At 39.7% G+C, this 27,340-nt stretch overlaps 3 protein-coding genes across 4 annotated transcripts; all 3 read right to left on the bottom strand.

Annotated features, from left to right (window-relative positions):
* Positions 1-505: 505 nt before the first annotated feature.
* Positions 506-2,377, bottom strand: lratd2b (LRAT domain containing 2b). The gene has a single exon (XM_067602177.1). It carries the CDS (start codon positions 2,206-2,208, stop codon positions 1,384-1,386), a length of 825 nt encoding a protein of 274 aa, XP_067458278.1. The 5' UTR covers positions 2,209-2,377; the 3' UTR covers positions 506-1,383.
* A 3,734-nt stretch (positions 2,378-6,111) lies between these two features.
* Positions 6,112-10,066, bottom strand: nsmce2 (NSE2 (MMS21) homolog, SMC5-SMC6 complex SUMO ligase). The gene is made up of 6 exons (XM_067602176.1): positions 9,728-10,066; positions 9,091-9,203; positions 8,623-8,776; positions 7,427-7,518; positions 7,087-7,193; positions 6,112-6,532 (listed from the first exon to the last, which is right to left on the bottom strand). The coding sequence occupies exons 1-6, from the start codon at positions 9,840-9,842 to the stop codon at positions 6,421-6,423; spliced, it is 693 nt and encodes a 230-aa protein (XP_067458277.1). The 5' UTR covers positions 9,843-10,066; the 3' UTR covers positions 6,112-6,420.
* A 771-nt stretch (positions 10,067-10,837) lies between these two features.
* On the bottom strand, positions 10,838-26,260 carry washc5 (WASH complex subunit 5). 2 transcript variants are annotated; one of them, XM_067602174.1, is made up of 29 exons: positions 26,115-26,260; positions 25,192-25,435; positions 24,214-24,359; positions 23,873-23,957; positions 23,559-23,659; positions 22,746-22,938; positions 22,401-22,553; positions 22,083-22,196; positions 19,657-19,828; positions 19,231-19,358; positions 18,714-18,843; positions 18,241-18,353; positions 17,068-17,234; positions 16,635-16,710; positions 16,352-16,462; positions 15,735-15,875; positions 15,013-15,093; positions 14,816-14,917; positions 14,253-14,432; positions 14,010-14,134; positions 13,644-13,806; positions 13,392-13,494; positions 13,229-13,308; positions 12,961-13,064; positions 12,463-12,592; positions 12,149-12,245; positions 11,712-11,865; positions 11,446-11,533; positions 10,838-11,220 (listed from the first exon to the last, which is right to left on the bottom strand). In XM_067602174.1, exons 2-29 carry the CDS (start codon positions 25,375-25,377, stop codon positions 11,164-11,166), a joined length of 3,480 nt encoding a protein of 1,159 aa, XP_067458275.1. In that variant the 5' UTR covers positions 25,378-25,435; positions 26,115-26,260; the 3' UTR covers positions 10,838-11,163. The 2 variants fall into 2 exon arrangements, with proteins under 2 accessions (XP_067458275.1, XP_067458276.1); XM_067602175.1 differs by having other exon boundaries at positions 25,192-25,432; positions 26,111-26,239.
* Between the last annotated feature and the right edge of the window lie 1,080 nt (positions 26,261-27,340).

The raw sequence follows: 27,340 nt of genomic DNA, 5'->3' as shown, positions 1-27,340 counted from the left end.
ATGGGTGAAGAACATTTTAAGCCTGCGGCAAAACTTTCAGAAATGACTTATCTTCAGTCGGCAGAGGTGTAAACAAAGCAAAATGTCCAGCGCAGTTGGAATACAACTTGACACAAGTTAACAAAGCTGGTGTTTAGGTCGATTCAGGGAGCTGCTGCTCTGAGGCAAATATTTTGATCAAAACTGGCAGCATTAGCAACTTTAACTATGTGGCAGCCAAGGCTGTTCACCACATAGCAATAAACAAAAAGCAGGGATCTTATTAGTTGAACAGGTAGAGCCCCAGGTGGTTCCCCCTGGGTGAGAGTTAGTATTTGTGATGGTGGTGGTGGTGTAGCTGCTTTCAAAACTATGCTGGTGTTTAGGAAGCAGGTTGGACTACAGAATAAACTCTCCTACTTTTCCCTGAGATGCATTGTTTGAAGTTACTGATAAGCATTGTACCAACATTCCCATAAATCATTTAAATCATTTAAAAGTCCTTCAGTAAAAAGAAAAAAAAAACTTTACTGGACAAATATATATTTATTTCCATATTCCTTCATACAAACATCTTTTGTTTTTTTCAAAAAAATAAACTGTTTTAACTGATGAATCAATAAATTTGCACAGTCATAGCTGTGAGCAGTGTCCATAAAGTAGTCAAAGAGTGGGTAAAGCTGTGATGATTTGATATAAAGCAACAGACAGGTATCCTCAACTTTGACACACAATAATAAAAGCAGTCTCTTCCGCTCTGTATTGGTCTCCAACACCTGAGTTGTACAGGAGCAAGTGCTTTCAGCGCTCTCGTCAGGTGGAAGTACATTGGAGAGGTTTTGCTCCTCTGTGCAAAGATTCATTGGATTAGAAAGATAATTATGGGCAATTAAATTCTGACTTCATCCCCAAATGATTAGACTGCGGGTGCAGCTTTGATGTAAATGTATCCATCATAACAAGTCACTTAATCTTGGGTTGAGTGCATATAATTTCATTTTTCTGAGAAGAGGGGGGCAGGGTGTTCCATTTTCACTTGATTTCAGTGTAAATTTACTTGAGGGAATTTTGTTTTGACCCTTGTGATCTGCTTTGCTGATGCACTTGAGAGTGAAAGTCAAGTGTCACCCCAGATGTCAGCCAACTTACATGGGATTTTCCTCTCAGTTTGAAGAAATAACAGATTTCTGATTAATTTTAAGCCCCCTCTCAAGATTTTTGTTTGCAGGGTGGCACATGAACCCAAGCACACAGACAAAGCTCTTCACTGGTTGACTGGGGGCATAAAGGCTCCCTCACCACCACACATGCTCGGTTTTTCAGCAGGAAAACTGTGCATGAGCCACTGAGCATCTCCTGAATTCAATGGCTCAAATTCTGACCAGATGACCACAGCATCCACTATTACTTGACAAAATGATCCTCTTTGATTTCATTAGTTGTGTTCAGGTGGTTGGCCAGCTCTTGCAGAACAGCATCTTTGCCAATCTGATCATTTCTCCTCTTTTCCATGATCACGTCCTCCAGGCTCTGAAACTCCAGGACATGATTCTTCTTTTCTGAAAAGAGTAATTTTAACCTGTACGGCTGCTTCCCAATCCTGATCTCCACTCCTATTTTGAATTCCCGTTTGCCAAAGCGGCACCAGGCGGCAAAACACTCCGAGTTTCTCCAGAACAGCGCTCTGTCTCTCAACCCGACGTTGTCCAGGGCGTTGCGCACAATCACGTCCGGCGGGAGCGCACGGTACCTGTAGAGGCCGTTCACTATCCTGCCTTTTTTGCCCTGGCTGACATCGGTGAGAAAGTTGTTCTTAATCTCTGCCCGATGCAAATGAACCACCTGGAAGTCCCCGACGTAAACAGCCCAGTGTGGATACTGTCCAGTGGCCACAAACTCCAGCAGGTCTCCCGGTCTGCACTTGTTCAGGAGACTTTCCGCAGAGTGCGTCGCGGCTCCGGTGCTCCTCTCATAGACGCACTCCTCTCGGTAGTAAATCGAGCACTCCAGCTCGTCCTGGGGGTCGAAGGGCTTCTCTTCGTGGTTCACCCGGCGGTTCTCCGATGAAAAGTGGTCCAAATTGTCGTCCTGCTCGTCGTCGTCGTCGTTGGAGAAAATGTAAGAGACGCCTATGCGCGGTCCGTCGTCGTCCGGGTCGAACCCATTTGGGTCCGACGTTGGCACCTCTGCGTAATTTAAATGCGTTAGTTTCTCCACCTGGTTCCCCATAAAGGTGTAAGGTGGGTGTAAGGTTATTAAGCTGAACACAGAAACAGGATCCACCTGTTCTTGGCGCCCTCACTTGGAGCAGACGGATGGAGGCGCAGGTTGTGCTGTGTCTCAACTAAATCCAAAGCGGTGAAGACGGGCACCAATAATCCATGTCCAGCTATAGGCCTATACATCCACCAACTGCGCCGACCTGTACAGAAATAAACAAGACTTTAGCTTAAATAGTGAGGTCAAAAGAGGCGTATCTGCAAGTCAAACTAGCAGGCGTAGTCTACATTCCCAACAGGTGTGACCTGACACACCTGTTGGGAGACCTCATAGTTTCCTACGAAACTCTGCCATGTAACCACTGATATTTCTACTTTTTACACCACCTCAGTGCTGTAAGATGTCATCCACACTTCTGCTGTCATGTTAAGCCTTTCTCAGATGTACTCTAGAAATACTATTTTCTTCAGGTCAGTCCACAGTAAAGTCACTGGGCAGCAGAAGGACTCACCTGTAGTTCAGCTCCTGACAGCAGCTGTCTCTGTTGTCACATCGGTAAAATAAACAGGATTTGGTTCTGTGCTGGCAGCTGCACTCCTTCCTGTATTGTAGGCGGTCGTGTGGTTTGCTCTGCTGTAAAGACTGTCTGTTGTATGAACCACAGTGTTTGTTGCAGCGAAACTCAGCCAGGATCTAGTGACGGCGGGGAGGTGTTGCCTTTTAAAGCGACAGTACGCGTTTTTCATCTCATTTATATATTCAATCTTCCAAGCGAGATTGAGGTGAGATTAATAATTCCACTACAGTCCATTTGTGATCAATACAGTGATTTTTCAAAGGGAGCAAATGATCCTAAACAATTCGAGCTGTTACTATTACTGTAATAATAATAATAGTAAGAAGAAGAAGAAGAATACATAAATAAATGCATGAGTTTGGGGTGTAATTAACAAAGGTTTACAGTATACTTGAATTATACCTAATCTTTTACTTAATGACAGCAGTGAAAAAGAGTTGTAATCCTATTAAACTGTTCACAAGGAAATTATTAAAAATATCACAATTTTCTTTAACTGAGACTAGCAGACTCATCCTGTAGGAAAAGAAGCCAAGAAAGGAATGGTTGAGGATGTGAAGAAACACATCTATCTAGGCTGTGTGCACCACTTTCTCATGAAGTTCTGTCATATGTAATCAACACCAGATAAGTTTCACCAAAGAAATATGTGCAACAACCTGACTTTATTTTTCTACAGGGCAGGTAACAGTTCAGTCAGTCAGTTTACCTGACAATTATTTCAATATTTTAAATCTACAGTGCAGAACTTTTGTCTCCGTCCTCTGGCAGAGTAATTACACAAACACAGTCAACGCGTGCTTATGCCTCCTAGCTGCTGTGGCCTACTCCATCACTACTGTTGCGGCTGTAAAATGGTGGATACATTTTTTGAGCGTCACAACCCCCACAAAATGACTCGTTTCACTACCAGAATTTGATCCATTTGGATGGATAACATTTGGAAAGTCTAGAAAAGCCATTGAATCATTTTATCCCCATTTTAGTTAGCGGAGGGCTAAACTGGAAGTTAGCTGGCTCAGCCAGCGGAAGTCTCTGGTGTATGCATTATGCATTCATCTGGGTTATTTCTTTACAGCGGGAAGTGGCTTTTTTGGCTTTATGCACCACTGAGCAACTTTCATAGGAATGAACATGGCCCCACCTCCAACGCTGTATACAGTTTTTATTATACATCCACGGTTGTTCCCCCCTTCAGCTCTGGCAAATCATGAATTTGTTTGGCAAGGACTTGAATGTAACAGATGTTCATTTATATGTAAAAGTCCCCCACTCTAGCTTTAATATTCAACAAGTTGTGTGCTACAGTATGACGGAAAGATGTTTAACAGTGAAATCAGATTATAAAATGAAATCTCTTCAGCAATGGACGTTGTGTGTACATGAACCCATGATGTAACTTAAGGATTAGTTATAAAGACCTGAAAAATACTACTAATCGAGAGTAAATGCTATTAACATTTGTTTTCTTCATTCTTTCGAACAGGAAATACCACAACAAAATGTTTTTGATCAAATCAAATGTGCTGTAGGACCGAGGGCGTTTATTTTATTCAGTTTTCCATTGAATTTTTGGTCAAATCCAAACTGACTTTACAAAATTAGATGGTTCATTCTGTGTTTTCCCAGCAAGAAAAACATCTACTTCAAACAGTATTTTTTTTTACGTTTTGCCTCCAAACATCTTGAGCTAAAGATCTACACATGAGTAATGCCAGCTGGGACATCAAAACAGTGGTGGTAAATATCTCTGAAATGCACTCTTGCCTAAATTCAACTTTACAGTAGGTATTTTTCACAGCATTTTGACTTGTCATAGTAGGAAAAGCACAGGCATCACTAATAACATTAACAATAAGCAACAGTATGCAATCAGCCATCACTAGTTTTACTATTTACACCTGTGCTTTCCCTACTCTAACATGTCAAAAGGTCTTCCATGAAAAAGGCCTATTCCCAGTTTGCAATTAATAAGTGTGAGCACAGGAATGCAGGACGATCATCCAAGTACAGGTTTTGATTTTGGCACTTTTCTGGTCTTAAGAAAATTGATAGAGAGGGAGGTCATGTGGGGAACCTCAGAGAGAATAGTTTCCTTGACAACTCTGTAGAAGTGTGTCAACTTTGGAAACAGTGCTCTGTGATGGGGACTGTCAAGCTGTTTGGATTTATCCCTAAAAGGCAGTGAAAGAAAAGCATGACACCTGGACCAAACCACCTGAATTTGTAATGTACCCATGATCTCCTCCCTCTCCATCCAGCTCTGGCACTGCCCTGCCAGGACTTCTGTGCCAGGAAGTGAGACTATGTTTGCTCCCAGCCAAGGTAAAATCCTCCTTGGACAAGCCAGATATTGAGGCTTACAGCGTCTCAGGCAGCCATTATACCTACATCTTGGAGCTTTTGAACAGATGAATGTGAATTCCAGATCAAACATAACCAGAGGAAAACTATGGGGAATTGATTGTGGGGGTTTTTTCAGCTCTGCGTGTCCGTACAATGTTGTGATTGAATTTCCGAGGATATTTACAGCTCTGCATTCCTCCAAAGAAACAGCTTAATGGCTCTGCGAATGCAATGCTGACTTACATTAGTGCGTGCCTTTCCCACAAACCGAACTGTTGTGAAATTACCTGTGACATAACATGTTGTGCAGTAAACAAGATTAGATTCAGACAGTGGTAATTCAAACTGAAGCAATGGAGAAATGAATGAGTCAACATTACATTTGTTGCTGGTTAATATCTTGATTGGTGAAATGCTTTTAGTGCTGTATGACGCACTTTTTGGAGGAAAGAGCAATTAGAGATGTTTTAAAAATGCCAGATGCAAAGTTATTAAAAGATTAGGTTCACCTAGTTTCATCTCAACACAGTCTTTGTTTGTTTCTCTTTGGTACAAAGACCCTTACTAGTGAGTGAGAGCAGGCAATAAGAGAGGAATTTAATCAGATAAGTGCATTCCCTCAGATGTGAAAGGATGGTTTGTTTATATCTCATTCACGAAACTGTTTTTTTTTTTTAAAGAGAAACTGTCTTATACTGAAAAAGAGCATCATAAATCATATAAAAACTTAACATCTGCAATATTCATCTGTCAGATACAAATGTATGAAAAGTACACAAACACATACTTTGACTAAAAGACTAGAAAGACTAACATCAGCTCTCCCTGGCTTTATAATCGCCAGTGGGGGTCACTACTATTCTGATAATCCTACAGCATACCTGGAGCTGAAATTGTCTGCCCTCTTGTGGCTCTGTCAACTTACTGCATCATGTAGACAGAAAAACATTTTAAATATTTTCACACATCCTCCTAATCACATACACAAGTTTGATTATTTTATGCAAATATCTGCAGCCTTTATTTACATTCAACATGACTTGAGTACTCAAAATGCTGCAGCTGAAATGCAAACAAGTCTGAAATTAAAATTCAACTGGACAGCAGAGCTTAGAAAATGAAAAAAAATAATAATTATCCATAAAAACCAGCAAATATAGGTCAGCAACTTCAGTGTACTGATGATGAAAACAATTAGCTGAAAATACTGTCAACAAAATGTTCCTTTGTTATTATGCAAATAACAATAACCAAGGCATGAGCTTTATGATAAATTACTCAAATTAAAATATTGAGTACTACGTCCGGTTGGTCTGCCTCTTTTGGCTCTGGATCCTTCTCCTCAGAATCTGGTCAGGAATCAGGTCTGACTCGCTGATGTCTGTGTTTCCGCAGCCCACCACAGGACAGCTAGAGGACAGAGAAAGAGAGGGTCACCTTTACAGGGCATCCAAACACAAACACATGCCACCATTTCACACAAACCCAACTCTGATGGGAACTGAAGCTAGTTACCAGATGTCAAATTTTCCAGTGTTCTCATCCTTATATGTGTTTCCAAGGAGTACATGTTTTTCCTAACTGCTCTACAAAAGCATTGATACCATTGAAGACTTGAATGAACAACTGCTACAGTATGAGAAAATCTAATCAGTCCAATACCTAATCACAATATGGAAACTCTTGGTTATTGCCGCTATAATTGTGCATGTAATTTGTGCGCCATGACCACAGTCAGGACTCAAGACGACGACAGGCAGGTTTCTTTGATGAAAACATAGACCGGCGCTGGGATTTCATCTGTCCTCCTCAAGGACCAGCCACATTTAATTTGATTCCAACATCAAAGCAGTATAATAAAGAAAATGTGAATTAAGGCAAACGGCTGGTTCCCACACCGTCCTGTTTACTGCTGTAAAACCTGACTCAACTCTCTAACAGTTCTCCAAGGGAGAGTGTCTTACCGGCATTTCTTTCTCTGGCTGTGTCTTGCTTTGATCACGCCCCGTATGGCTTCTTCATCGTAGTGGTGGTTGCACTTCTTATTCTTCACCGGGTTTACCATTTCCACCTTGAATACAGATGCATAGCAGTGTGTTACAAAATCAAACACATAGACCAAGGTATAGCTGCTAATAGAGCAAATCAAGGTGGTTCTCTATGTTTTACTGAGAAAAAAAATATTATTGTCAGTTATAAGAGAGGAAAGCAGTATAAAATCAGAACAAGGGGTGAAATACAAATCTGTGACACCATGCATTGCTCTAAAGTAAAATAAAACATCTCCAGGCTGGAGTAGTGTACCTGCGTGAGTGGGCAGGTGAAGTTGACTTGGCTCTGTGTAACAGCAATGTCCTCATCAAGCTCCTCCATGTTCTCTGCTGACTCCTGGTTGGCTGAAAACACAACATACATACATACATACAACTTACTGCCAAATGTCCAAACACATTAATAAAAGATGAACTGGACCACTGACAAGAAAATATCCAGCAGGCAAGGACATGGACTTGGATGAAGTCTTAACGATGGAAAACAGCAACATGTCCCACACAGGCTACTAATAGATTCAGAGCTTATCAACAGATGTTATCAAATGCTTAAACCATTAATGTTAACTACAAATAAATAGGCTTAAGAAATTACACCAGCAGATGTACAGTTACCTACATGTGTGCATACAAATCTCACCCACTCGCACAGGTGCACAGGAATCCAGCGCACCCACCCACACATATAGCAATCTTCCCATTTTTAGCTCAAGTATAAAGTTCACAAAATCTATTGTTGCTGTCCCAGTGCAGCTACAACTATCGAATAACTCAAAGGTCATACTGTGCTCAGGGTGTTAAAAAAAAAAAAAAAAAAAAAAACTCCATGTACTACCTCAAGATCTCAAGATGACGATATAACAATACAGCAAATAAGGTTTTGAATTTTCATCTCAGCCTTTATGAGAGGAGGATGCAAGCTTCAAAAAGTACATCTCAATGGGAACATGAAGTGATAATAATGTCTGATACATAAAGAGAATACATTACTGCATGTGAAATGATCTCATACTGTATGATCACCCTAGATTACAAAGTTCACACCTCAAATATGTTCTTTCACATTTTTACTGAATAATGTGATCTGACTTTTGGGAATGAGACAAAAAAAAAACATTATTTTCACGCCGAGAACCTAAAAAGCATGGCATTGTCAGTGTGTGCCCACCTCTTTAATCTGGGTGTAATGAGGACAACAATTAAAAAGCAGAAAATAACAGCTACAGGGTGACAGGTAAACATAATAATTCAATAATAAACAAAGGGAGTTGTGTGTTTAAAATGAAGCTAATTATCCTGAAAAAGGGATACATCCAATAATTTCTCTCCCTCTCCTTGGCTAAACGTCCCTCCTGCAAGCTATTACTGAAGTCTATTATTAGTCCTGAATACATTTCACTGAGTGTAGCAGTGCATAAAATTCAGACCATTTTCCTCCACAGGTCTTACCTTGGTTGAGAGAGTTCCTGATGCTGTCCTTGAAGGCCACTACTTTCTGGTGATTCTGCAGCTCGGTGTCAGAGAGTCTGGCTATTCTCTCATTAAACTGCTCCTTCACTTTGTCAGACAGGCTGAACATGGCCTCTGGCTGCTGTGTAGTAACCTACAGGAAGTTAGAAAGTAGGTAAGGCTATTTCCTTGACCTTTACTATTAGAATCAACTTCATTGTTTCCCCTGATGTTAAAAACTTCACACCTTGACATTTAGACTTGCCATTACAGAAAACCTGGGTGTATACAGCACAGCAACAGCCACTGTGAGCACTGAATGACCTTCCGAAGTCATCTTTATGCTGTTTTCATTAAGTGAAGCCCTTCTACCAGCATCTCAAGGATGGCTAGTTCATTTAGTAGTGGTAGAGGGTAAACATGTTTTCCACTCACGTGTTTAGACTATGCCAGGTTGCTCTCACTCACCTCTGATGTGACTTGTTGCACAACATCAACAAAGTAGTTAATCTCCCTGTCCAGCTGGGCACACTCGAGAATCATGGCCTCCATGTCTTTAATGCCAGGGTGTCCTTCTCCATCTGTGACAGAAAAGCTGCCAGTTACCTCAGGAAGACTTGTGTTGATAATATAAAGTGTTGGTAAAAATATTTAGACAATTCAATGCATTCAAAATCTAAAAGTACAGACGTATTTGCAACAAATGCTATACAAAAGTACTTGATACGCAGAATGTCCCTTACAAGTGTTATACTATTGTGTTATTGATCATATTGATGCATTAAGAGGTAACGTTAAGCAGTATTAATGTTGTAGCTGGTTCAGCTAATTTGAACTATTGAATAAACAGTTGGGTAGTTTATTTTTCAATGCATCATGTCATAACTGATCATGTTTAGTCAAATCTTAGAAGTAACTGGTAACTATAGATGTCAGATAAATATGGAGTAAAAAGCACAATATTTCACCTTAAATGTAGTTTAGTATAAAGTAGCATTAAGTGGAAATACTGAAGTACCTCAACAAATAAAACAGACTGAAAAAACAGAAGGAGCAAAGCAAGTGGAGGTGACAAACACACTGAGAGGGTTTGGTTTTTTTTTACCCTGAGCTTCCGCCAGATCAATCGCCACATCTGTCACTATGTCCATCCCCGTCCCGATGTCTGCCTGGCACGACTTCAGGCTTGATAATATTCCGAGTACGGCGCTCAGAGACATTTTATTTGACGTTAGTTCAGCTAACTAGTTAAGCTAACTAAGCTAACTAACCGCTCTTAGCTTAGCTGGCTTCGTTTAACGTTATGTAGCTAAATGAAGAGCGGCTGTATGATGTGTGTCTGTGTCACTGTGTTTCAGTAATGATACTATTAAGATAACAGACAGAAAGTAGTTTAACGCTACATTACAGGGAAACACGCAAATCACCCGCCTGATGAAAGAAGACTCACTAAAAAGTTTTGTATTTGACCCGGATGGGCGTGGCTTTGCAGGACGTCAATGACGTAGCAGTGCACGCACGCTTCCCGCAGCTCCATGACCATCTCAGCGCGTGGACTGACTGCATGTTCATGGGTTTTGAGGGTGTCTTATATTAGTTTAGTACAAATAATGTAGGTTACTGCTTTTTGCACTATCCAGTCATGCAAGAATTAGAAAGTCAGCTCATGTTCCTTTCTGAATGTAATATCCCATAATAAATCCATCCATCCAGTAAATCCATAATATTCTATAAACGTATTCTTATAATTTGTATATTTGGTCTTGCATCTGTGTACATGGAATAATTCTTGTGTGTGTCTTGTAAGGCCGTATGGAATGAGCATCTTGATATAAGATAGGGCCCTCATTTATTTTTAATGATTTTAATGTTTTGACAAACACTAATATATCCAAATTATGAGCGTGTACTGCCTCCGGTGATTGCACCAGCTGAAATGTAGTTTGGTGAGTTCCCAAACTTTTCCATGCTAAGGATACTCAAATAGATAAAACAGAAACCTTTTGGTGTGAAACCCTATGCTATGTCCACCTGAGAAGAGGTATCCTATCCCTGGCAACAGAAGTAGGTAAGTGAGGAAGGTAGAGTGTGTTTGGTCTGTGACCTGGGAGATGATAATCACACTTGGGTTTATTGTAGGCTACTTTATATGCAAGAATGCAGCACAAAAATCCTGAATTATTTTGGTGTGATGAAAATGAGAAGTTGGACCAAGTGGCAAAGTATAGGCTAGTTTTATTTCTAAAGCTTGGAAAATTAGGCAAAGTATAATCTTTGTAGAAACAATTATCAATTATTAAATACAATTACAATTATTAATTTGAACATTTGTGTTTATTTATGAATTACATTTGAAAATGGCGAAAAGTGATAATACACAAAGTTGGCAAGTCAAGTCATAGGCAATTTTAGTTTTATATCTATGTACAATCTATTATTAGTGCATTAAGACATTAATAGCCTAAACAATGAAATGCGTAAGTAAAAAATTAAAAAGGCAACAAAAGCATCATTTTCTGATGAAATGCTTCTCCCAGATCTTCACAGTATAGTTCTGAACTCATCAAAAATGAAACTGGGCACATGGGCTTCAGCCACCTGTAGATTACAGAGAAAATAAAGAGAAATACACACATTACATGACACTACAAGATGCAGGTCTATACATACAGTATGACATAATATATTTAGGTAGAATAATCAGAAATTAAACATCCAGCTTGCTACCAGCCCTGTCACTATAAAATTGTTGTCATTTAGCACATATTTACTGCACTACAGTTGCTCTTTACTCATCCAGTGCTATGGTGGGCATTGTCCTACCTTGCGTGACAGTTTCGTGTACTTCACATAGTCTTCCAGGAACATCAGAGCTCCCACCACATCAGAGGGCATGTCAGGGATCTTCTGACTATAATGAGGTCAAATGGAAATTCAAATGTGAATTCATAAAGCCTTAACTGGAATCATTTCATAACAGTACAAAAAAAATTAAAAAATATTGTAGACATTAACTTAAACTACAGAAAAGTAAGTGTTTTATATGTAATTTCAGCAATGATTCCTAAGTCTAATGTCTGTTTGGTTACCTTGTGCACTGCTCCATGATCGAGCGGATGAACTGACCAATGAGAGCCAAGAACTGTTGCGTGTATCTGGAGTGGAACTGCTTAAGCAGGGTGAGCATGCCGAGCACTAACGGAGGCCAGTCAACTGGGTCTGTGGCTTTCCTGCAGGTCATTCCTAAGAAAACACATCAGACGTCGATAATGAGCGGTATACCACGTGGACACCAAGGTCCAAGCTCAAAGTGAGACCTACCCTCACATCTACAAACATCAAGCTTCTAGATTTCTTTCAATTTTGTAAGTAAAACCTCTGATACTGTGATGGATAAACAGAACAAAAAGAATTAAGCTTCTCGGAAATACTAACCTGTTGCACTCACATTTGTAGGACCAACAACAGTGCAATAACAATTACAGTATGTGTAATAAAGTAAAGAGATGAAAGAAAAAAAAAATACCTTGGTTTTTGCTGTACTGAAGTTTAGGCAGCTGAGCAATAATAAACAGGAAGTTGATGATGGGAAAGTAAGGGAGGCGCTTTGTGGTGATGTAGATCTGTGAGGCATAAACAAAAAAAAATGATCTGAATATCCTGAAATATATACCAAATAAAATAGAAAACAGACAGAAGACCGCAGGTGATAAATGCAGAGTAAAAAAGCTTCAGTCTGTGGTGGTTTCTGAAAATCAAAAGACTAATATTGATTCAAGGTGAAATGTGAGATTAGAACAAGGCTAAATCGTTATGCCGTAAGACCGAAAATTTCTTAACCTTGTTGAGCGGGTTGTGAATGCCGGCAGCCTCCAGGTAGGCGGCAATCTCATACAGAAGAGTGTTGTCCTCTTTAGGGTAGGGCAGAGATGGGTCGTGGTAGTGGGCCTCAATGTCTGCCAGCAGAGACCTAGCAGGATCACAATTAAAAATGGACAAAATTAGAGTTAAAGCTAAAATTAGATCTATAAACGTTTATCAACTAAGACTTGTGCATGAAAGCAAATTTGAAAAATCCAATTTTAGAAAGTCTTATTTTATCAAAAACCAAACAGAAAAGTTATTATAAAATCATTAATATACTGATCAAAAGAAACAAGAATGCCAGAGGAATGACTCAAACAACATTTCACAGCCTCACGCAGCAGTTAGTATGTTTTTATGATACTGAAAAGAAAAAATTCCTTCCTCTCAGCACTTACAATACTTATTGTATTGTACCACAATTATAGAGATGTTTGTGAAAAGGTATGCACTCTGTGGTGACACTAGACTGACTTGTTGAGGTTTTCCAGGGCAGCAGCCAGGTGTTTGGAGTCAAACTTGCAGGAGTAGTTCAGCTCATTAGCGATCTGTTGTCTGAGAATCTGCATCTGACCAACCTACAACAAACATATGCAGTCAACATTATTTTCATGTCATCTTGTCTTTATTGGAAGGTTGCCACCAATGAAGAGTAGTAAGTCCATCCCATAAATATTTGAATTTAAGTTCATTCATTTTATTTTTTTATTTGCAATCATGACACAATAACATAGACCAGTACCTTCATTATGGCTTCCAAGTATGCGCCCCAGATCTTCTGGGTTTTGGCGACAGCAGTGGCATACACTTTGCTGGCATTAGCTGTTGCAGAAAGAAAAATAGATTTTTCTCAAGGAGTAAAAAGATCATGGTGTGTTAGAAGTTTTTCCTAAATGAGTACCCACACACAATGCCCTGAACTGGGTTGACAGCACCCAGCATGGCTTTAAAGACATCCACCACAGCCCTGTCCCTCAGGATGGTCTTCTGAAGCATCGTCAGGAAGTTCTGATTGGGAGAAACACGTTGTTAAACATATTAAGATAAACTTACTGTACTACGTGCACTGAAGATGGCATAAAAGCCCTCACAGTGCTGGAAACAGCAATTTGTCACCATTCTTTATTTCAGTGAGACCTTTTGTGTAAGCCAGTTACCTGCAGTTCCTTAACAATCATGAAGCACAGCAGACGGTCCAGTCCGTTGAGGCCAAATGTACCCAGGGTGTTCTGTATCTCAGAGAACAGCCTGTTGTTGGTCACCTCCTGGTGGCTCTTTAGGTCATACCAGGTGTTCATTTGGTCAATGTAGCATGTTACCCTGTAGAAAGGACCAATATTTTTCAGACAGCTTATAAATATTGCAAGATTTGGCGCCTACAAATATGACCAATGCTTTTATCTTCATCTTCATTTTCAAGCTGAGGTAGTTTTAGGAGAAAAAAATTTTTTATAGGATTTTCTGTCATAGGATTGTAATCACTCCTCTTTTCCAATTTCACTGTTAAATGAAAGGAGACGTACTTGGGATCAGTGATTCGAAGGATTTCTCTGCAGAGACGACCGATGAAGGTGGCAGACTCATCCACAGACGGAAACTTGGGGATGGGGATGTGGGTGGACTGGTGCACACTCTGCCAGTCCTGGATCTGATTGGAAGCAAGGAAATAATCAACTCAACAACCAGAGCGTTGAACTGATGTCAGTGCACTATTCACAGAAGTGATTGAAAACTGTAAAAGGGCACAATACTGCGCTGAGCCAGACCTTGGTCCTGAGGAAGCTGTTGCACTCCTGTTCTACATTGTAGTTGATGATGCGGGACACCTCCTCCTGCCAGATTTTAAGGCCGTAAATGCTGACATAGTCCTGGATGTACTCAAATGATCTGTAGAACCCATCCATGGTGGCCGCCATGTCTTTTAACTTTGGCATCAGCTCGCTGGGCTGAGAGAGTGGAAGATATATATTCTTGTTTAATTTCTTCTTTTAGTATTTCACAGTTGTGTTAGCCCTGCATCTTGCAGCAGGGAATATATGGAACTCAGTTAAATTTTTATATACATTATAGTGAGCCAGCTATTCTGGACAAAACCACTTGATTGTAAATTGTTTTGGTTGTTTGTCCTGGAGAAAGATGTCCAGTTCTATTATAAATAGAATAATTTGTCTCTTCTCAGACATGAAATAATTCCCAAAATTCACTCCAGATTGATAATGAACTGTAAAATATGATTGTCAATACAAGCAGCTATCAAAAACAGATGAACAAGTACAGAAACCTACTGTTTGATTTATCTGTAAGACACATAGCAGATCTGATGTCTGACCTTAGCTTTGGGGTTGAAGATCAATCCTTTGTGCAGAGCATAAGCCACCCTCTTCACCAGCTCCTTCCTGATGCCATCTTCCAGAAGTTGCTTAGGATCCACCTAAAACGTCAGAGTGTGTTAGTAAACTAAAATCCACTACGATACCAACACTATATCCCTCTCCCAAGTCCAAACCCCTTCATCACACCACCTACCTTAATGATTCCAACTAAAGTGGTCTTCATCATCAGGATGCCCTCAGTGAAAATGGAGATGTCATGGGTGAGTTTAGCCACCTATAATCACATGAAGCAGAAAGATGTTTGGGCACACAGTGACAGATACAATCCAGTGAATTTAAATTTGAACAAGTTTATTGCATTGCATTTATTACATTGACAGTGTGCTCTTTCATGCTGCTGGATTAAATGTTTGCTGTTCTGTTTTTAAATCCGAGGCTGTATATCTGAGAGAGCACAATCTAAATTGAATTTCTACTCAAAAGCTTAACTCTATAACGGTCGCATTTAATTTCAAGGCATTTGACTAATATTACAGATATGCCCGACAATATTAAATTTGAACTTCAACAATTCATTATCTGCCATACAAATTCAAATGAGTGCAATTCAAATAAGGCTCTGCTGGCAAAATTTGTTTCCATATCAAACTTTCTTTTCTAATTTCTATTTCACATCAAAAGCTGTGGGTGAGATTGAAAAATGTTCCGATATGACAGCTTGTATGATTGCCTCCGACTCAAATAAATTAGTCCACATCGAAACAGAACAACTTCGGGCCTCTCTTCTGATAAGTCTGCTTTTGATTTTGTATAAGATCAAATGTTTTTTTAAAACTTCAATGACATTCTGAACAAGACTCATGGATACATGCACATACTAAATTGTGACAATTTCAAACAGAACAGCTGCTTTACTTCATAGCGAGCCCCGAGTTGGGAGTAGTCCTTTAGCTTGTCCTTGTCCAGCCGTGTGGGCACCTCCATAATGTCATGGATCTGAAGCTTGACGATCTTAGCCAGAGAGGTGAACATGCTCTCTGGGATGATCTGCAGAACCTGGAAACATGAAATAAAACACCTAAACTGATCATCAACATCAATCTATGTTTGAGTTATAAATAAAGAAAGAATATAGAAAGATAATAAAGAAATAAGAGTCGAGATTAGTCTTCAAAAGCAGATGGTACAAGATACTGTAGATGAACAATCCTGTCGACAGCTAGTAGGAGCAAATCCTCTAGTATTAAGGGACATGGCATGTGGCTGATGACACCAGAAGGCAACAGCATCTTAAAGTACACATCTGCTAAGCAGGTCTTTTTGGGTAAATTTTGGAATTAGGAGGTTTTAGAAAGATGAATCATGACTGTAGTTGTTACTGTACAGCTGCCAAACAATAATTTACAGCATGCAGAGCTCATTTGTTACAGTTATGAGGTCACATAAAAAGTTATGTTATCTCTCAACTAAAAACAAAAGCTACTTTTGTAAGATCTCAGGTTTAAACATGAATTTAATATGCTGCAATGTACCTTTCTGACATAAGCCACCAATTCTCCTGAATAGAACTGTGAAACACTCAGCAGGTCAGCGCTGTTGGCCTGGTTGATACGCAGCAGCGGAAGATCCAATGCAGATGCCAACTGGTCACACACAAACACACACACACACACACACACACACACACACAAAAGCAAGTTAAAACAGAATTCCTTTAACATCACAGGTAAGAATTCTCTACACTAAGGCTAAGTTATGCATGCATGCATGCGTGTGTGTGTGTGTGTGTGTGTGTTGGGCACAAATATTCTTCACCTTCAGAAATGTAGCTCTCAGTTTTGTGACCATGGACGGGTTGACTCTGATGCTCTCCTGCATAATTGATGTGAAGCTGCAGAATAAAACATAAGCATGAAAAAACATTACACTCGAGAAAAAACTGGTGAGAAAAATATGCTCTACAGACAAAACAAAAGCACTACTGAGTTAAATAAAAGACAAAACAACTGCTGCACTGTGGTCTTCTTGTGACCTGTGTTGCTGTCTTTTGCTACAACCTGCATGCTAATGAGAAAAATAATGTGAATTACAATCAAAGTAGAAAAACACACCAGGCAATCAATTATTAATATTGCATTGTGGTCATAATATCAAAGATTAATCTTTGGTTTCTTCGTGGTTATGTTAATATCTGATATTTATACGACACCGCACAAATGAATCACTCTGTATAGCCAGAATTAAGTACCTGTCAATTATCTGCCATGCGTATGACAAGTCCCCGACTATCTGCATAGTAATGAGGACTTCTTCCTTGATATTGATGGTGCGGATCATTTGGTGCAGGAACTTTCTGGTGTCAGCCAAGAACTGACAGACCTGCAGGTTAGACTCCAACTGGTGGAACTCCTGGACCTGAAGACCAAGGGAAAAACATTTTATAGACATACAGTACCAGTCAAAAGTTTGGACACACTTTCCTATTCACTCGAATGAGAAAGTGTGTGTATTCTGTTCTGTTACAGAATATACACACTTTCTGTCTCAGTGTTACAATCTCATGTCTGTATATGAGGATTCTAGGCACAAAATCACATTTCTATTTCTATTGCCTCCGCCAACCAGTCAAGTTGCAGTTTACCTCCATGTCTGTCCAGACTCATAATATTTGTAGTGAAGACTTTCAAGGAATCTAATAAAAAGGTATCAAGTGTATTTTCTGGTGAAATGGAAATTCTCACTATATTGACATGTATGATTCCAGTGAATAATTTGCAGTGAGAAACATGCTGTCTTCACTTAGGTACTATTTGGATATAAAATGTCATCACTTAATTTTATCTTATTAGACATTTGTGGGAACTTAGTCACAATTAGTGTATGAACTCTTGAGTTATGGCCAAAAATGTGTTTTGTGAGGTAACAGTGACCTTGACCTTTTACCACCAAACTCTTATCAGTTCATCCTTGAGTCTAAGTGGACCTTTGTGCCAAATTTGAAGAAATTCCCTCAGGGCATTCCTGAGATATTGCATTCATGAGAATAGGATGGACGCACGGACAGACACACGGACAGATGCACGGACGGACAACCCCAAAACATAATGCCTTCAGCCACGGCTATTGCCAGCGAGGAGGTATAAAAATGAGGGCATTGCAAGCCACAAAACATTTCTATTATGTATTCTGATGTGACCATATTAATATGCATTTCATAGCAGTTAATTATGTTTTCTGTTTTGCTACTGTTTGCATGAATTGCTCTTGGATTCCCTTATTAGCTATATGCATGAATCTAAAGCAATATACATCTGTGAAGATTCCCAGTCTAAGGAGGGTTGAATCGAGGGCAACTGGACTTGTTGAAAAGCACTATTTAAAGTGATTTAAAGACAGGATGAATTATCATTATCTCACTCACCTCAACAAGAGCCTGTATGAGCTGGACTGTCTTCCTTCCAGCAGCTGTAGAGTCCTCATAGTTCAAAGATTCGATCTGCTTTGAGATTTCTCTAAACCAGGCTTGTAAGTTCTCTGTGAAGGTTAATACAGGTATGCAGTACAAGTAGAGAAAGAATGTTATCAAAGTGTCTCACAAGTGGTGGTTAAGAAAAATGGGTCGAGAGGAGCTAGAGTTTCAATGGGCAGAAATAAGCATGACTGATGTAAATTTAATCCACCTCTCCTTGCATGTGTGTCTTTCATGATTTTTTTCCATGATGTTTCTCTGCCTCAACATTTTTTTCTCAGAAGCTTCAAGCTTAAACTCATTTATGTATTTGTGCTCCAAGACTGAAATAATCCATGCACGGCACACAGCTGTGGCTGCTTCAGTACCACTTCCTCCCTGCATGTGTAATCCTGCATCTTATCCATCCTAACAGCGTAACTCACCGTTTTTCTCCACTCTGGTAAGTGGTTTGACGCCTGAGAAGACTTCGGCCAGCTCTGTCATTCTCTCTGATCCCTCCTTCTTGAAGCTCTCCCACTTGATCTGCTTCTCTGACAGCATCTGCTTGAACATCTGGAAGAGGGGGACAACACAGATGCGGAGTCGATGAGGAAGGATTAGTCAGATGAGATGTGTAATGAGAACATTAAATTTGTGTCCTCTCCTAATGATAGACTGGCTAGCCATATGTTGTCTCACAGTATGCTAATAAACAACAGAGAGGACACACCTAACAAGAAACACAGTTGGTTGCATCACTGTGGAATTATTCTGGCTTTAATTTCACACTTTCACTCTGTCTAAAGAAGCAAGAAGCTTGACATGTTTGAAAGCACCTCAACACTCACCAGTTCATCCTCCTTTGATTAAGCTCCCATACTATTAGTGACAATTTGCTCTTATTTCCATGTTTTACCCTGTCGCCATTAGCATTTTCCAGTACTAAAGAGAGACTCTCACCTCTTTGAGTGTGAACTCAAACTGAGCAGTGTCTAACAGGAGCTGGAAGAGGATCTTGGGGTTGTACTTGGAGTCGTTGAGCACTTGGTCTTTGATCTGACGCAGTCGCTTGTTGTTTGGGTCATAAGCTATGAGACAGAAGATGATTAATTTAAGTAAACTGCAAATCAACAATATAAAGTATTTTCATTAATATAATCCTGTTTAAAGGCAAAGCCACAGATTTGAAAATCTGGGCTTAATTGGAGCACTGGAGCAATGTACTGTATGGACTTTTCCAGATGAAGACATCTCTACCGAAGCAGCTCAAACCAGCTAGAAATTGGTAGATGTAAAATTCAGGTGGCACATGACAACAGTGACATTATTTACTCTTAACTAATTTACACTCTAGTCTTTGAGGGAAAATCTCTCTAACACTCTCACCTGACTCTGCAGAGTGCAGCATCAGCCAGCGGATAGCGACATTGCAGTCCCTCAGACAGTTGAGCAGTTTGGGAATGTTGTCCAGGATGATCTCCTCCCTCAGGAAACCTTCCTTCAGCAGCTGTTGCACATGAGGCCTCAGGCTCTCCATGCTGGCTGCATAACGAGTGGCCTAAACACACAGTTATGCTGATGATGTTGGGAGATATATAACTGATCTTTCCTCAGACGATTAATTATTCATTCATTTACTCCCACTTGTCTTTAAGACATATAGTAATGTCCACAGTCCAGTCACCAAGCAAGGATCAATCATTTGCTTCCTCTGTGCATTACTGATGTGAGTGCAGGTTTTTTTTTTGTGGTTCAAATCATTCACTATCTTTTTATCTAACAAAACTTTTGGAGAAAAGTTAAACAATGTCTTTCAAAAGTCACTGATGTCATTAATTTGCTTTTGGTTCAATTTAGATTCTGCACAGTTACAGAGAATGACTCACTAATTCTGTGAACACAGTTATCAGTATCTGCATACAATAGAGTGCCACACTAACAGACTGCAAAATGAAGAATCTGAAGACTGTGTGACATCGAAGCCAATCCAAAAAAGTAGACTAATAGTCATTGCAATAATCAACACAAAGTATCAGAGTATAACTACCCCCACTGGGACCAAAAAAGGTCCCTCCCTCCTACCTATGTGGCGACCAGTACCCTCCCCTCCCATCCCACGATAGTTCTATATTACTTAATACATAGATTCATAGATTTACAACAATACAGCAAAGTGCACTTACATACATCATAATGCCATACTTGTACATATTCAAGCCAGCAGCTGTTAAACATCTGCTGCTGCAAAGGCCCACGCATGGACAGTTCTTACTCTAGCCCCATGTATTCTCGCTATAGATTGTTCCATGTGTAGTATGTTCAGAAAAGACACTAGCCATTGTGTATGGGTGAGTGAATGAGAAGGAGTCCATCTTAGAGCTAGCATTTTTTTGCTGCTGTAAGATCAGCAAATAAAATCTGAGATTTGGAGGCTGACAAATCAGGTCATAAGGTATCATTCAAAATCAACAACTTGGGACAGCAAGGTATATGCAAACCCAGTAAATCTGATAGAGCAGACGATACTACTTTCCAGAATGAAGCCACTCCAGGGTACTCCCAGTACATATTCATAAATGAGCCCATGAGGCCAAGAGTACATAGATGACAGATTGGAAAGGTTATGAGTTTCATCAGGTGACATTTTCTAGGAGTGAGGTAAAAAATTGAATTAAATACGTTTGTGATTAGGGTTTTTAGATGTGCAGTCCAAATTGTCTTAGACAGTAAACCAATAGACCACATCACCATAATGGTCAAGACCTTTTTCCCCACACCTGATGAACAGCGAGAGACCCACAAGAGGAGTTCGGTAACAAGGTATAGAACTTAGAGACTAAACCACTTGTCTGAACACCCACACGACATGACACTCATGAGTGTATAACAAATGTCCCAAGGGTACACCATAAGCACACATGGAAGATCTGAGTTGCAGGTACAGGAAAAATGAAGGGCCAGGTAAATCAAATGATATTCACAAGTCATTAAACATTCTGAGACCCTCCTCATTACAGATGTCAGACAGAATATAGATACCTTTATTGCTCCATTGGGGAAATGAAAAAGAGACTCCTCCGTTAAGAAGAGCAAAATTGTGGAAAATGGGACTGTGGGTGTGCCACATTAACTGAGAATGAGTAGCTTTCTCTACAGTGTGCCAAGTTGATAAAAGATTATGGGGCCCCATAATGTCTTTCCTTTTATACATTTGGAGCATTTAAGAGACAGATTAGAGTATATCAAGTCTTGTAAACGATGAAGAGAGGCCAGATTTTCCTCTATAGCCCGCCATGAAACAGATGTATTGGGGTCTTACCAGAATGATAATGGGCGCAACACATATGACCAAAAATATATCTTGAAATTGGGGACAGCTAGTCCTCCTTCCTGTCTGCCACGTTGCAGAGTTGACAGTTTGAGGCGAGGACACTTGCTCCTCCAAATGTATTTTGAGATGAGACTGTGGATCTTATCCCAGTAACCCTTGGGGGGAAGAAAGGGGTAACATATAGAAATAAAAAAAGTTTATCCTTCGTAAAATATCCATTTTTATAATGGAAATATGTGCTAGGGAGACTACTGAGAGAATTTTTTCATGTCAGCTTCCACTCTACTTAAGATGCCCTGAAGTTTTTAATTGTAACTGAGTACAAGGAGGAGAAGATATTCACACCCAGGTATTTGAAGGACGTCACCACTGGAATATGAGATGGTATGGTGGAAGGGACAAGAAATAAGTTGAGTGGGAGTAGTGATGACTTAAACCAGTTGATTTTGTAACTCGACAGCCAATCCAGTTTTCTTAATACCTGCTCTTTGATGTTGGCAGAGTCCAGGGTGTAGTTAAGAGCAGTCTTGGCAGCTTTGTATGGGTCCCAGGCCTCCACCAGGTTCACCGTGATCCCCATGTAGATACTAATAACCTGCAGTTAGACAACATAAAAACACTTTGGTACAACAACAAATAAATGACACCAATGAAAAACTGAGAGGAAATGAGACAGACTAGATAAACTCAGTGAAAATAATATTATCATGAAATCTACTTGCATGACATTATCCGTACAGATCAAGCCTAACACATGGTGCACAGTCTAACCAGTGAACAAACCCATCAAGTGTCTCACCCAATTGTCAGGGAAGTACTTGTCCACTATCTCTCTCATCTTGGCCTGCTGGGTGTGGAGTATGGAGGGGCTGAAGTAAAGGCAGACATACAGCATGGCTGCCTGGTTAGCCAGCGCTGTGCTCCGATGCTCTGGTAGAGGGTAAGCAGACACCTGATAGAAGGAGGAGAAGTTTTGTTTTAGGTCCTGACTGGGACATTTGCTACAATCCATCCACACTCTCTTTTCTGCCTTGTTCAACTTTGAACTGTCTAATCAAGGCAAAAATGCAATAGTTGAGCATATTCAGCAGTCCGATCTGTTACAGCTCATACATTAAACAGGGGGTGGTAAAATGTTTCTCACTTGGTTGTATATGTCGTCTGAGCGCAGCCTCCCAATGACCATGCTAATAAAAGTGTTACTGATGGGAACCCTCTGGAAGTAGCTCTCTGGGTAGTTGGGTGGCCGTTTAGCTCCAGGCTGGCTGGAGTAGCCGGTGCTACGCAGCAGTTTGCAGATGTCGTCCAGGTTGGAGTCGGCTGATGAACGTGCGGCACTGAAGAAGATGTGAAACAATACAGCATGTTTCAAAAGATGGTATGTATTTAAGTGGATGCATTAGTGCACAGAAAAAATTAATGTGTTAAGAGTTATGGGAAATTATGGGAGACAATTTAGAGACTGAGGCTGTATGTTGTTTCTTGGTGTTGACGTTGGTATAATAATTTGATATAGTGAATGATTCATCCTGCTTCTGTATGTGTTTTTCTGTACACTTAACATCAGGAACTAATAAGATGTACATTTGTGAATATGCTAGCAATAAATGTATATTTAAACTTATGTTTTGATGTAAACTCAAACAGTAAGAAAAATTTAAGTGCATCCACATCTGTACTAATTAACTTTCTTCTTTGATGCATATTTACATGAAGAAAGGAAGTTTGCAACTGAGAGGCAGAAAGAGAGAGAAAAAAAAAGAGATCAGGTACAACAACTATAATGTTTACTCTGTCTAAAATTTTAAGCCGATACATGTATGAGTCAAGTAAAATGACTCATCAACTCTGCTGTGAGCGATATCCCTGGCTAAAGAGTGAGTAGAAAGCATCGAGTGTGTGAGTCAGTGAGATAATGTCGTATTTGCTTGTGTGGGTGTTTGAGTCACAAGCGCACCTGTATCTATAATAGGAAACAAGCATCCTTTCTCTGACCTCTCCTTCAATTTTTTGGTCAATAACCAGCAACATGACTCCATAAAGGTAGAGAGCCTCGCACTGGGTGGAAAAGAAAACACACACAATCAACTTCTGTGTTGTCGCTTTAATGTGTAATTTTAAGGGCTAGGCATGAAAATCAATCTGCAAATGAGCGACACAGACAATTAATTTTGATGTGAACTCATCACAAACAGATATCTGGAAGAATAACGTTAGCTTGTCCCTGTAATTTTTACAAAATTAAAACTGATTTGCATTTTTATTACTTACTAGGAGCTGTTTCCCATCCTCATTTAGAAGCACAGTCTCAAGGGTCTGCTGAATATAAACACCCTCATGTAGGTCATCCAAATATCTGGAGACAGGAGAAATAGTATCAGAACATCTTTTGATATTGTCTTTGCCAGGTTTTGTGGTTTAAAAAGGGGGAAAAAGACAGAGGAAGGGGCATCAAACACGGGTCAGGAACTATGTTTGGGCCTTTCCATAATACATTCAGTCAATCAATGATAAATTACTTTATTTGAATCGGACAAACTCACATTATGATTTTGTAATCAGAACTGCAAGCAAACTAAACCACACCCCTACATAACCCGGCCCTGTCTTACCTGTTAAGATCCACTATATATTTGTGGACACTCTCAAAAGCCAGATAGAACCTCGACAGAATTTCAATGTTGTTCTCTCTAAACTCTTCATCGAGGTCCTGAAGTTCAGGTTTGGCTTCCAGCTTCCCCTCATAATACTCTGGGCCCTGGAGAGGAAGCAACATTTTGTAACAATGCAGGTGAAATTGATAGTCTTGTTTTGTACTGTACACAAAGCTACCAACAGTACAAATATGGGGAGAAGCAGTACAAATGTGTTCCCTTTAGAGAGCAATTATTTTCATAAATCATACACAGAGCTACAATTGCGTTTACAGCAGCCCTACACAGCCTCTATTGGATATGCGGTGATGTAGTACTTATTCCAACTTGAAAGAAATTGGAGTTGGAAGAAATCCCACCTCTATTTAGTATTTAGTTACTATTAAGTACCTCCAATCAAATATGGCTCTTACTGTATTTTGATCAGATCACAAACTTGGAATAAAAGTAGGTTGTCCTCTTAGCTTTATTTTCTTATTTTATTTAATCCGGTAGTCTCACTGAGAGACTTGAGAACAAATGACATGCATACACAGACAAGCGCATAATCAGCATACAGAACAACATAACTACAGCCAGAAAGCCACAATCAACAAGAATTAATAAAAGCATTTACAAGAGTCATAAGAAACATCAGATAATTAAGGTTTAAAATGTCAAAGGGGAATAAAAGAATCTAGTTTAAGGGCGGTTTGCAGTTAATTTAAAAGGTGTATAGTACCTGAAGCCAATTCTGCCAAGATTACTGGGTACATAAGGATATCTAAGGTTAAGTAGTTACTGGAATGTGGCTGAGAAGAGACGTGAAGTAGTTTGGAAGCTTAAACAATCGAACTTTATAGATGATGTTGGTTGGCTACTATGAGCATTAAACGACAACCAAACTGTTTCAGGCCTACAAATGTTTTGTAACTCCTGCCATGACCTAATTCATACCTTAAAGTAGCTAAAGTCACAGATAATGTCTCCATATTTCTGCTGGTCACTCTTGTCCTTGAGCCTGAAAACTGCAGGGATGAAGTCAGAGAGGCGCAGGAGCTCAGCAATGATGGCATTTCCTCTGGAAACTATCCTGAGGATGGCCTGGCCGCACAAGTTGTTCTCCGCCAGAAAGTCCACCATGGCGGGTGGAGGAAGAGGAGGAGGAGGAGGATAAAGTGCACACAATGCTCAGACACTCCTGTTGTAAGAGAAGAAAAGGATGTTTGAGAACAACAGGTAGTCTAAAAGAAAAGAAAGTTTTTGTTTTAAACCAGACAGACGAGTTTCATCATTGTTACGGCGAGCATCCGCCCTGCTGAAGTGTCCTTGAGCGAGAAACTGACTGCCTGCTACTGTATGTTACTGTGGTGCCTGAACTGAGAGAGACAAGCACTTCCCTATGAGGACAGTTTACATTGGTATCACTTTCACTCAACGAATGTATTGGTCGAGTAATATGCATAAGAATTAAGGTTTTCTGACAATAACGTTATACAATATAATACTGTATATAATAATACTATCATATAATATAATACTGTACATAATGATGCTTTAATGCAACACTAACGTGATGTTAACGTCAGTCATAAAATGTCATGTGTTCATAGCATTTAAACACCCACAGGTTTCCTAATATCCAGCTTTCTTAAAGACACATCAGGGAACATAGAAAACAGTAGTTTAGCTACCAATAAACATGCTGTTTGGTTTCTAAATGGAAGAATTAGAGTAGTGTTGATATTATATTCATGCATAAGCTCCTTGCATCATTAGAAAGCTAACGTTAGCACGTAGCCTGATAGCTAGTTACTCTGATCAGCCTTGATGCTGCAGACATTACATGTAAAGGTGCGAACATGTCATAGTAAACTCACTTTTTTACGTCTTGATGGCTTAATTTAAATAGTTTCTCATTTTCAAAGTCCTGTACAGAGAGAAAGGATTGCCTCTGGATTTTTCCTTCCCTGTTTACTTCCTCATGACCAACCACATGACTCTGCAGCTGGGTGTGTTTGATTCTGATCATTCAGCGCGCCGGAGACGGACGGGAACAAGTGTAGTCTGGTCCGTGCTTATAGAAGATATCGATTAAAAGTAATTTTTGCTATGTTTTAGAAAGCAATGTTTCCAATACCCCTTTTCAAAGGATCATACCTATACAAATATATAAATCTGAAACAGTATCATGTTTTCCATGTAAATCATACAGATTTATCAGCTTAAATAATTACTAAAATCTACTCAAGAGGAAATAAGAAAGGGGCTCAGCTGTGTTGGTTTTAACTACTGTATCTTCCACTGCGCCCAACTCAGGAAAATCAGTTGTGTGTACATGTTTCATTAGATGGCGACAAAGATCCACTATAGTCTCAGTTTCTCCATCTCACTGCTGCTCCACTACACTGCCGGGTCTGTGAGAACAGATTTCTGGCTCAACAGGGATTGAGTCATAGTGAGAATAAACCTGAACAGAAATTTAACCAACCTGCCGTGGAAAACCTCAGAGATAAATTCACAGAGAAGAAATGTAATATCCTCCAGCCTTATATCCTCCTGAAATCTATATTCTTGGAGACTTCTGAAGGGAATTTCCTCACTTTTACAGCAAATTGCTCAATATTAATAATCATCTATACATTAAAAATCAATTTAGCCAGAGAAACAATTAAGCTTGCTTGTAAATACTGGAGTCCACCACCCACTGTTCATGACCGACATGTGGTCAACATGGATGAATAAGCTTAAGTCCTTGTGTTTCCTTCAAATTGTGATTGAATTGGACTTTTATTGCCAATAAGTCTAACACGCTGGCAGGCACTTCCTTTAAGCAGTGTGAGCCAGAGGTTAATAACAGTAATATGGATAGGGTTGTTTGTTTGACCTGTCACCTCTGTGCGTGGCAGAGTGAGGTTTCGTCTTAATCTTGTACCAATTGATGCCATAGTTTTCCGCTGTAATCATTCAACTTTCATATGGTAAACATATTGTAAATCATTTGATACAACACTTTAATTGCATCTAGCTTTGATATAGATAAGGTTCTCGGCTTCAGTGTTTTCTTATCTTAATAACGCTTTTACTTTATTAGTGGTGAGAGTGA

This window comes from Thunnus thynnus, chromosome 10 (assembly GCF_963924715.1).
Source record: "Thunnus thynnus chromosome 10, fThuThy2.1, whole genome shotgun sequence".
Taxonomy (NCBI): domain Eukaryota; kingdom Metazoa; phylum Chordata; class Actinopteri; order Scombriformes; family Scombridae; genus Thunnus; species Thunnus thynnus.
This window is presented reverse-complemented; position numbering and strand designations above follow the sequence as displayed.